Source organism: Stegodyphus dumicola, chromosome X1, assembly GCF_044657685.1.
Source record: "Stegodyphus dumicola isolate Sdum_Otavi_A_Nest chromosome X1, ASM4465768v1".
NCBI classification, from domain to species: domain Eukaryota; kingdom Metazoa; phylum Arthropoda; class Arachnida; order Araneae; family Eresidae; genus Stegodyphus; species Stegodyphus dumicola.
In genome coordinates, this window is record NC_140780.1 from 236,133,999 (window position 1) to 236,146,400 (window position 12,402).

At 32.4% G+C, this 12,402-nt stretch overlaps 1 protein-coding gene across 3 annotated transcripts in view; it reads left to right on the top strand.

Annotated features, from left to right (window-relative positions):
- The first annotated feature begins 1,321 nt into the window (after window positions 1-1,321).
- Window positions 1,322-12,402, top strand: part of LOC118196141 (kinesin-like protein KIF11) — a 135,716-nt gene continuing 124,635 nt past the window's right edge. For all 3 annotated transcript variants that reach the window (XM_085808097.1, XM_085808098.1, XM_085808099.1), the window contains exons 1-2: window positions 1,322-1,493; window positions 8,701-8,842. In XM_085808097.1, coding sequence (XP_085664223.1) covers window positions 1,441-1,493; window positions 8,701-8,842 — 195 coding nt within the window. In that variant the 5' untranslated portion in view covers window positions 1,322-1,440. The remainder of the gene's footprint in view (window positions 1,494-8,700; window positions 8,843-12,402) is intronic.

A 12,402-nucleotide genomic window follows, 5' to 3' on the forward strand; every position in this document is an offset into this window, starting at 1 on the left:
TGATGAATACCATAACTTGAATAACAGTAGTTTTGTAGTTTTCTAATAGTCATAAAATAAAACTAAATACTTAACAGATAACTTAAAGGCTGACTGCATTATCCTCCCCTAAACTGTGAAATTCTCCCCTGGTTCAGAACCTTTGCTCTATGTATAGAACTATTAAATAAATATGAAAATTTTCATAATACCGTTTCTAATAAGCACATTAATTGTAAACACATTCGTTAATAATAATAGTACTTACATTAAACAAAATATCGAAATAAATCTATACAGTATTCATGTTAGCTCACGATTTATGAAATTATTTGTAAAGCAATTTTTCAAACACTTTACATGCACTGAATCGGAACTAAATTCTTTTAGATTCAGACATTTCTCCCAATTATACCAATAAAGAGATCAACTCACCATTTTAAAAAGCTTCAATATCGTTATCAAACCAGAACTACTTTAATGGTGTACTAAATTTTATCATTAACAAAATACGCTAAATCTTCGTTAAACGGACGCAAATTCTGTGTACCCAAATCCTTATTTAAATATCCTCAATTACTCATAAAATGCATCAAACGAAGTCCATAAAAAAACGAGAGTAAGACCAAAATTAACCTTCTAAAAATTGATTTTCCAGTTAATAATTGAAGATATCGCATGAACATTGCTGATTCCAAAATCAGATAATGTGTTTTGGTTTGAAGTGTCAAATGTTAGGAAATTAAGGTTAAATAATGCAAAATACAGCTGCTTCCTTTATTAAAGAAATAATTAAAACAACTTATGGGTTTTTTCTAATTATAATGCTTGACCTTTTTCTACTGTATTACACGTAAGCATTTCTTTTAAGAATTACGTATGTTAACCACAGAAACTTTACAAATATCTGAATCTGAATTAACATTTACTTGAGTATACTCAGTGACAGACTGAACACTCTTAAAAGTAGTTTACTAGTAAAAATACGTTGAAATTTGGGACGTGGATATAGCTACATGTTTAAATGAAGGCAATTTTCGTCTAAGGAAAGGGCTAAAAGCTTGAGGGATTAATCCAGTGTATAAAGGCCTTCTAAAAATTGACAAAATCCACTTCCCAGAGTTGAAACAATGATTTAAAAATTACACAGTAAGTAAGAAACCTTAAAAGATAAAATGAGAGAAAGCATGAAGATATACAGAGTAGTCACATGAACAGTTTTTACCTGTTAAGTGTTTCCCGAATATTCGCTCAAAGCAGGTATTGCAATTATTTAATCAAATAAGTTCAATATTTCATTTAAAAAGTGGCAACATTGTACTTCCATCCAGCATGAAGCTTTTAAGTGGTTATCTAAACTTCAGCAAAATGTAGGTGAGGAATAATCGAAACCTGTAGTTTTGTGTTACGAAGAAGTATTACCTTTTACAATTGTTCTGTGATTCGAATAAAAAGAAGGAAATGAATAAAAAGAAGAAAAATAATGAAGCTATACAAGTATTTGTTCGCTGTAGGTAAGTAAGATGCAATTACTTTTTTCCGTTTATAAACTGCACACAAAATACAGAAATACTTGAAATTTATAGCTTTAATCAATAGGAATGCAGTATAGATTATACTTTTAATTCTATCAAATAATGAATTATGTGTTTAAGCAATTTCGTCACAATTTCAGAATTCTATTAATATACAGAATTTTTCTGAAGAATAGAATTGCTTGTAAATGAATATTACCAGATAAAGAATTACGACAATGATTAGAAATCTTTTTTGTTACGTCCTTTAAATGCATGTAGATTAATAATTTTAATGTACTGTAGTTCTAGTTCTGTGAAAATTGTTCATCACATTCCATAATTCTCGAAGATTATTTACACATCGGGTGAAACTAAAGTCGTTAGTTTGTAATAATGTATTAAGTTAGGCACAGAATTTTGAAGTTCATTTCGTAATTGAGAACTGGAAAGAATGAAACTATGTGTAAACTAATTTAAATTTCACTTATTTTCCAAAAAATGTCCCAAGTTTTAAATAGTTTTCCCTCCTGTTTTTAACTGAGATAATAGAATGGCTGGACTTTTTACAATAAGGATAACTCGCGCCAAACCATTGTCTCTAAGTAACTATAAGCCAACATGATACTTGCAGCAAGGAAATATGCTTCCATCATCAGCTCATTTCGACTATGGTAAAGTCCCTTAAACGTAAGAAATGTCTCTTAGTTTAGTTATTTCTTACAAAGAAAGAAATAAAGTGGCATGCTTTAAAAGTATTTTTATTGACACCAGAGGCGAATTAAAGCGGCTGACGGACCTGAGATTGAAGACTCAAGATTTTAATTTAGTCAAATAGCGGCTAATCTTTGGAATATGGTAACAAGTAGTTTGGCGACATTTTGGTAAGGCGATAAAGGTTACTAGCTAGGACTTTAGCAGTGTACATGGATAAAGTCAAGAGTGTGCGCAATACCATTTTTGTGCAATTCTGGGATGTTTTTTTAAGTGAAAATAGGTCGACGTGTACATGAATTCCGTGTATGTGTAATTCTTAAAAACGCGGTAAGCAGTTTGCGATTCTGCACTTTCTCCCAATTTCGCACCAAATTTTGGTCATGATTAAGCACTTTTGTTCCATAAAAGTTCTAGCATAAGCGTAATTCGGCTAGCAGATTGTTTAAAAAAAAAAAATGTTGAGTTAAAAAAAAAAAAAAAAATTGCCTTTACTTCGTGAAAACAAAATGGCGTCCAAACAAAAACTAGCAGGTTGCTGTAGCAGGGTTGGTCGCCAAAAAATCGCCAAGTTACCATAATCCAAAGATTAACCCAAATAGCAAAAATCAGCTGTTTTATCGAACCATCATTCTCAGCTGCCAAAGCTCATTTTTCGCTTTGGCAGCTGAGGGTGATGGTTCTATAAAACCATCGAAACTAGTCCTGTGAAAAATGTGCATATATAATGCTGATTTTTGTTGTTTGACTTCTAAATTAATACTTGTTCGGCATGTTACTTTATCTTGCTCAAGATTTTGTCATTAATTAAAGATATTGACATAAGCTGTTCATTACAATTAAAACATATAAGTAAATAATTTTCTAGTGAATTTGGCTTAAAAGTAACAAATCCGTAGAGATATATATATAAAAAATTCACTTTTTATGCTTTCCTGTTCTTGGAAATTGTCAGTTGAAAGTTTTTTCAATCTCGGTTCCAGAATGTTTTTGGCTTTCGTAAAAGTAACTTACTTAGATATGCCTGCTTATGTTAAATTTCTTTACTAAAGTTCTAGAGCACCGATTGCTACCAGAGAAAAGTCATCTTAGGAGTATGGCTACTGTGAAAGTTTGTAATGCACTTTGTCTTCGACAGGACTGACGAACATAGTTATTGACGATATACATAGCAACAAACGATCTCCGGTATTCTTTAACAGAGTTTGGAAGTGCCGTACATAAAAACTGTCTGCGACTGTTATAACTCATAATACTGCCATATTGTTAAAACCATATGATTTAACATTTTAAATACTGCTATTTCTAGCATTCTGAGCGAATGTTTCAGTGCATCTTGAACATCTGCTGCACTTATTCAATACATTGTTTATGTTTGAAAACTTTTTTCAGATAGGTATTTAACGTAATGGTATTAATAAGCAATTTGAATACTTTCACGAGCGAAAGGTCATTCTAATTTAATTACTATTATTCCGAAAGCCATTTTCAAGTAATATGATTCACATTTCACATTTTTCAAAAATCCAATCTGGAATAAAAAGGAAACTGTTACTTATTTGTGCTAAATACGATTTTTCAGTTTTTATATTATAATAGATAAATCCTTTTCCAAGTGATATATAAAATATTTTACAACGAAGTTAACATTTTTGCGGTTAATAAATAATGCGTGGAACGGTATTACAACCTTGGTCATAGCTTTTCTTTCTACTTGAACACTGTTACCTGCATCAAAAACTAAATTTTAACGTCAATAGCATTTTATAGTAGCGAAAACTGAAGTTGCTTACATCACTGTTTCTTGTTTAAATCTATTTCCGGACACTATATGAGGATTCTTAAACGTGAGTTCACTGCAGTGGAAAGTGTTTCGTGATTTTAGGACAAACAGAACCCTCCTCCTAGCGAAGAGGAAAATGATATGGCTTTCAAATCATTTAAGATATCATGAATTTCGTTACTGTGTTCTAAATGGGGCAGCCACCAGCGGCCGAGCAGTAAAATCACTGAATAACTAGCTAGTGTTTCGGTGAAACTAGCTGCCTGCATGGGAGTTTGCCCTGTGTTTTGCAAAAATTGATTGTTCCCCTTTTCATAAAGTCTCCTTTCCCTTCTGCAGATAACCCTCATGTGCTCATAATCTAAATGTATAGGAAACCTACTTAATTTAATTAGCCTAGCATGCCACCCCGGCCAATTTTATCTAGTGTCATAAGGCCTTGATCTACCGCAATCTTCCGTCATTCCTTGATGCCTTTAAGAAGGGTAGGGTACGAACTGCGCCAAATTTGATCGAAGATCCTCGTTCCCCACTTTTCTAATCCACGAACTGCGCGACGTTTCCTGTCCCCTATTTCTTTCCCAAGAAGATTGGGTGCTACAAAAAGTCATTTATCGCCATTAATGGGACATTCTATCGACACTGCAAGCCTTTATTTTCCTTTATCAATATTGTAAAAATTGTGCATGCAAAACAAATATTAAAGTCTGGCGTGTGCTAAAGTAAAAATAAATTTCTTTTACACTCATTTTAAAGTTTTATGATGCTTAAAGGAATGATGAGCCAGATCTTTTTTATTCTCTGTAAGAATTAAAAACTTTCCAAGTTGTAGATATTAATCGCTGAGTTATATATATATCAAGCAAGGTAGTAATTACAATTTTGAAAAACTAATTTTGGTCTAGAAAACATCTTGCACAATATGCTGCAAAATAAGTAAAATATAAAAAAATGTAGTAAGCTCGCCTAAAAGTTACCAAGAGCTGCTGCTCCAAAAAGTTCAACACGTTTTAAAAAATTAATACATATGAAAATCAAACCATTAAACATGTAAAACATTAAAAAAAAAAAAACAACAATCAGATAAAAAGGTAAGCGGATAAAAAAAACAGAATCAGAATAATTTACCATTTTCCGCTTACCTTTTTATCTGATTCTGTTTTTTTAATGTTTTACATGTTTAATGGTTTGATTTTCATATGTATTAATTTTTTAAAACGTGTTGAACTTTTTGGAGCAGCAGCTCTTGGTAACTTTTAGGCGAGCTTATATATATATATATATATAATATATCAGTTTTGATTAGTAAAATTGATAGATTAATGACATACACAAAACTGATACATAATCAACGTATCAAATACTGGATTTGTAGGTCACCTTAAATAAGTTTCTTGTCTAGATGAATATTAACAAATCTTCTTAGATAGCAGAATGGTTTTAACTTTTAAATTTACCATTTTAGGTAAACAGTTCTAATTTAATTAAAAACATTCTCTTCATTAAATCTAAAAATTGGACTTCTCAAGTCGTTCTAAATTCACACTAATATTATTTCAATATATTCCCGTATTAAGCTTTCCATTTTTAATCATTGAATTTATTTTAAGGTTATTTAACTTTGTTACAAATTCCATATTTTAATACTAGAAACGTTTAAATATTCATTCTGTTTCCACCTGATGTACTTTGGCATACATTTTATTTCTAATACACATTTAATTAATAAATTAATAATTATGAGCGTCAGCAGAATTTTCATAATTAACAAAAAAAAATCAAACTCTCTTATATTCATATCCTGAGATTTTCAGTTCCCTTTTAATCCATTCCTTTTTCACATATTGTTGCCCTGTACTCAAGTTTTCATGTATGTAGAATTTATATACTTTGTATTGTATTTATGCCAATTTTATATTTAAATGATAATTTTTACAAATTCTTGCATCACAACTCTAGTTAACAGAAGATGTTTCTAACACTTTGGCAAAGCTTAATCTTCAGCATGTAGCTTATTTTCCAACCTAGTTTCAGGCTGAATTATTTGTAAAATTAATTACTTGAAATTTAATGAAGTAAAAATACTTTTTAAATTTATTCTTTAAAAATATTGCAAAAATTTTCACCTTTACCTTAGCATATCTTTTTACAAATCCCTCTAATAAGAAAAAATAAGGAAAGAAATTAACTCGTTTTCGGGGATTGATACCTCGGTGCAAATTATATGTAACATTTTTCCAAAAGCATAGAATTTATATGGATATCAATAAATTAAGAATTATTTCTCCATCTAATTTTCTTAACATGTTTATCACAGAATTTTCTTTTCACACTGTAGTTCTTAACTTTATGAGTTTTCTATAATCATTCAATTTCTCTAGCCATGGCAACTTTTCATACCTTCTGACAAGTAGTTATATTTTTAACCACTGTATTTTAATTCCTATTTACTATCAGTGCATTATACACTTGTTTCAGAAGTGCAACTTTTATTTTATACTCAAATCTACGTAAAATAGTATTAAAACTTCAGTTATGCGGAGCTCCTAATCGACTGCTTGTTTTAGATTGAATGAAATTAAGCTTAATGTTACTGTTAATTAGCTTGTTATTAATTTAATTATACTTTTCTAATTAATTATATTTTCAGATATTTCTAAGTACATTACTCAAACTTTTGCATTCCAATTTTTAATTTTGGTTAAAAAAATACTTATTTATTGAGAGGCCTGATTGATTATATTAATTTGCATTATTGTTTATCTAATTCCTTTCTTCTAGATAAATTTTAGAAAAAACTTCGGCTTAGCATAATAATTTAAATTTATTTACAATTTATACGTAGTGTTCCAAATGCATAGTAATGTTGTTATAATAGATTTCATGCTAAGCTTTTTTTTTTAATTTAACTAAACTTAATTTCTGCAAACATTTACATGATTACTTTAATTAACAAAAAATATTTTTAGCACACTTTGATATGGAATGCTTTATAATTATTTAATTTATGATATTATTATAATAAATGAAAGATGTTTGTAATGCTAATTACCTTTATTTACCAATACCTTTTATTTTCTTTGTTAGCTCTCGCATTTATTACTGTTATTCAAGTAATTAGCCTGCTTGTTAGATATTTTTTACTTGTTCTTGTGATATGTAATTCTATTTATTTATTTTTATTTTCCTCTTGGTTACAATTGGCTTCGAAAAGTTAAATTGCAACCCTGTAGGCAGCAGGGGGAAGAAATTTTGATTGGCGCAATTGGACTATAGCTCGACCCGGGGGGGATTTACATTAGCGCAGTTGGAGTTACACCCTTAAGAAGATGTGTGTGTATTGGCCCTGGATTGTAACTACAAAGACTCGTTAGGGCGCAAGATAAAGAGTAAAAGCGGGTCGTTTGATCTAGTCCGTAAAACACGAACGTAACTGCAACACCTTTTTGCAGAAATCCTATAAAACCGCGAAATAAAGTTTGAAAAATACTGGTTTGCAAACATTTTTTTATTTAAACGATAAAACCTGGTTCTGTTAGATGGCAGGAGAGATTAAATTTTATGTTCAGAAGGAGAGAAGAAATATTTGATTTACTTTTCGAATTCTGTTTTAGCGAAGTTCATAGATTTCAGAATCTTTGTCATAATCAAACAAACCGAAAGCATAACGAAGTAATACGAATTGGAAAATCATCGTTTTATTCGTAATAATTTTTTTTCCCTGCTCGGGTTCAAAATGATGACGATTTTCAGTTTCCACCAAGTGAAAAGGAGGCTACTGCCACTGCGTTCTTCCAAGAAAGGAATATTTTACCAAATAACTCGAATTTGCAAAAAGGGACATTAATACTTTTTTTTTTTTTCATTATAATTTATGTAGGTATTTGCATCAATAAGTACTGACGGACCTTCTTTTAAGTCATCGGAGCAAAATCTATTTGAATTGAATGTCTTCTACACTTGTTGTTTATAAGCTGTCAAACCGAAAATTCATTTAAATTCCGTTATGGTCCTAATGCAATTCTTGCATGGAAGATGAAATGTTTTAATTGCATGACCAAGGAGACAGGCGTTTCCGCGGAGGCCGCGTGATATAGCAGCAAATGAAGCGCTTCCGAATGGAAGTCCACATGGGACGAAGCTATACGACGAATTTGTAAAAAAATGCAGAAAAACGCTGTATTAAGTGATTTTGGTTAGTCTTATTTTGAAAAAAAAGTTAAAAGTTTGTTTTAAATCCTGTGAAAATTTAAAATTTTTACAATATTCATATTTTTTAAAGTTGAAAATTTAAAATGAACTTGAAATGCTCGAAAAAAATTCATTTTGAGAAATTCGCTAAATATCAGTAAATTAAAAAACATTCGGTATACGTAAAACATTCAGTATAAATTTCATTTAAAGTTTTTGTCTCCGTTTTATCCGATGGTAGAAACGGTAAAATCGGGAAAATTTCAACTGCTTCACTAAGCTAAAACTCAGAAAATCCTTTTAAAATTAAGCCCGAATTTTTGAAAATTTGCTTAGAGTTCCACATCTTTAACGCCCGAAAGACATATTTTTTAACTTTTTAGCTCTGAGGTTATTCATATCAGCGCTATGTGACACGCGTGTTCATGCAGTGTGCGCATGTCGCATAGTTTCTGTCTCATTTCTCCAAACGAAGCAGTCATCTGTGTTTACATTAATTCCCTTTCTAAATATCTGTAGACCACTTCTGGAAAATGAGAAAAGTCTGCCAATGCCAGTTGAAGTTCATCCTGAAGTTAACAAAATCTTTGTCAAAGATATTTTATCGGGTGCAGTGAGAACGTTCACATTTGACAAAGTTTTTGCTTCTGATGCAGGACAAGTAAGTTTTTTTAAATGTTTCTTTAACAAGCCCCTTATTTTATTTTTCTGCATATCAATGAAGTTTTGTTGGCACTTTCCGTTTTGCCGGCGCAAATCTCGCCAAGCAGACTGTATTGGCGATAACATACAGTATACACATAAAAAAATGTTAACAAATGCTAGTTCTAAGGATTTTTTTTTATTTTGAAGGCATACATTTTAATATCGTTTAAAATTTTGTAAGAAACCAATAAATAAAGATAATAAATTTGTAAAAAGACATTAATTTAAGAATGTACTATGCTTTCACGGTCAACATCCTGACTCGCCGATTCGTATCACGTGACCCCAAGTGATCTCACGTAAACTACGCTACAAAAATCTAATTCTCTCAGTTATTATCTACATTAATTTCAAGTTAAATCTTAATTCGGAATACAAGTGTAATTGCAAGAATTATTTAAATTCGTACGAATAGCTCACTCAGAAATTATGTAAGACCGCAGTGCTTTACTTCGCTAGTGCATTCTTATTAGAACTGATGAATTTAACTCTTGACTTTGCCTTTTCTATATTTTCGCTTTCGGGTGAGCGGTGTGATTGCATCCTAATTAACTTAATTACCACGAATGGCCTTAAGGCATAAAATTGAACTATATGGGTAAAAATTCTATGTAATTTATGCCAGTATTGAAAGAAACAATCAATCTGATAAGAAATGACTGCGAATTGTTTTGAAAATGAGGTGTTAAAGGTTACCAGCGAGGATATTCCATTTGGCATCAGTTGCACCATTATTGGCGACTTTATAGCCTGCGCCGGCAAAAGGGAAAAATACCATTTCGGTTAAAATGCTTTTTAAGTCAAATTTCTGTCAAGTAATTAAGAACTGAAAATCTTTTGAGCTTTAAAACTGTTATAGTGATGAAATGTTATGGTTATTAAAATGTTACGGTATTACCTAAAATTAATTATGCAAACTAACATGTGTGCTCATCAATACGTTATCTTCAAATAAATACATTGCGCCGTATAGAATGCAATAGCCCGACTTTAAAATTATGGTAAATGTTGTCTTTTAATCTATTACTAGCAAATTAGAATAATAACTGTACATACTCCTTTATATGTACAGTGGGATCGCCCATGCGACTAGCAGGTAGCAAATTAACGACCAGTACTGCCTGGTGAATTCCAGGTGGTGCGCCGGTTCCTCCGAGGGACCAGAGCGGAAGATGAACCCCCGCGCCTAGTCCTGAGGAAGGGTCGGACCTGTAGTGGGGACCATTAGTCACGCGGAACAGAGCAGCCCATAATTGATTGTGCCAATAACTAATATCATACACTCATATGTAATTACTTTCTTTCTTTCTTTTTAGCAGTTCCTAAACTATGTTGTTTATGTAAAATATTTCCAAAGGAACAATACAGATTCGACCATCATTTTTACAGTTCTTGAGAGTTCTGTTCATGGCTAAATTACACACGCGTCTATCCGTAAAAGGTCCTGCTTAAACTTTCTGAAAAATCACTGTTGCTGATCTGTTCTTGAATTTATGCAGATTATTTTGTGAAGTATGAAGAAGCTGCTTTAAATTACGTCTACTTTATTTTTAAACAGCTGTGTATCGCAAGCGCACACAACAGTAGAACGAATTCTCAACCGAAAAACATCTTTCTTTGAAGAATGAAGATACATGCTTCAAAATGAAGTTAATTGAGTCATCCTGTGTTGTTTGAGCTCATAGTTAATTGTAGCTGTCAAATTTCGCAAGTTGAAGATTTTCTCTGTACCATCACTGCAGACACCGCGTGAAGAAGCATAGCGAGGAAAGTTAGAGCGAAGTCTCCTTACATTTGTGCCCACCAGCGGCCGAGCGGTAAAGTCGCTGAACACTGGGTGGTTTGGTTCGAGGTTCGAATCCCGCGAACGAGCTGGCTGCATGGGTGTTTTCGCGGTTTTCCCCATGTGTAACGCGTATACGAGCCAGTTTCCCTTAGAAAGTCCTCTACGAAGGCATCCCTCCCCTTAGGCAGATAGCCCTAGTGTGCTTTGCCATAATTAAATACACCACACCACATTTGCAGCGCGCTGCTCCCTCCCCAAGCAAAAAAAAAAAAAAAAAAAAAAAAAAAAAAAAAAAAAAAAAACCACGGTAGGAAGTTCCTTTCTTACCTCCATGGAAGAAAAGCCGGGAAAAATTGGTTCGGAGAGAATTTATGCAGAGCAACTTCAATAGAGATTTATTAATCGCAGTTCAAGTATGAATGCCTGCTTTAACAAAAACATAACTCGAAAAATTGAGCCTTTCTTTATTTTTGCCTTCCTGTATACGATGAAGCAGGTCTGTACTAAATTTTACGGAAGTTAATATGCCGACATGTTTGAACTTTTAACTGGACAGCCATGATCTTCCGTATTTGGTCACAGTGAGTAGAAGAACCTATGCCTTTTGTCGTCGGCGGGGGGATAAGACGTCTTTGATTACGGCAGATGTGATTTAATTTTATGTCAAACTTGAGAATAACCGTAGCACTTCAGAATGCATATGGTGACGAAATATCTAGCTGTATTACAGTAATTCATTGATGTATACAGTTCGAGATTGACACAAGTGATAGACAAAATAAGCTTTGGTAAATTAACTCATGTGGTTACGAATGTCAGCATTGCATATCCAGAGTTAACAACGATAATTATGTGAACCAACACCTTAAAAAGCCATTTTCGTACAATCTTGGTAAAGAAAAGACAGGATTTGCTCGAACAGTTCTTTTGTTCCAGGATGCGGCTGCATGTTACTGCTGTAGCATTGGCGGTACACTGCATATATCCTAAATTTAGTGGTCACTTCAATCTTCAAAATGTAAATTTTTCAACATTGAAAAGTTTACATTGGAAAGGACTCTTCAGATAGAATCGAAGCATTTCGGTCGCACAGTGCTAAAAAGGATATTCTTTTTTTTTTTTAACCTTTATAAAACGGCTTGAAAAGCGTAATTCTGCGTGATCTTTGAAGAAATAAAAATTACAGCCCTTCAGATTCTGCTTAAGATAATCAGTCTCAAAACTTTTCAGTGAGCTTACATAAACTATTAGCAAACCAGGTGTGATTTTATATCTTTAATATAAAGAGAAAATGTAAGCATGCAATTTTTAACCTAGAGACGTTCTGCAGTACATGCTGTTGTCGGCGAGTTTATTAATTATGTTTTATCTTGGAATAAACCTTTGAAAAGCTATTTTGTATCTCTGAAAAATTATTTCTTGACGCAAGATCAGTTGTCCTATTAACACTGATATATAATGAGACATGCAGAATATTTAGCTGTAATGAAACAATAAAAACGATTAATTACCAATCGCAGAGACTGAAGTTTTTATACGATGACTCGTCTGACTGCTATCTTGAAACTTCTGTAAATCTATCCTAACCATTCACATTTCTTTTAAATGCTTTTCATAACTTTAGTGCACGGTCCTCCAAAAAGGTAATGACGAAAGTGGTAGCGTCCTCTAGGTCGGAAAAAGGGTAAGTAGGAGACTGGCTTTCGGCGGGCGAGGCCGAATGCTCAGTG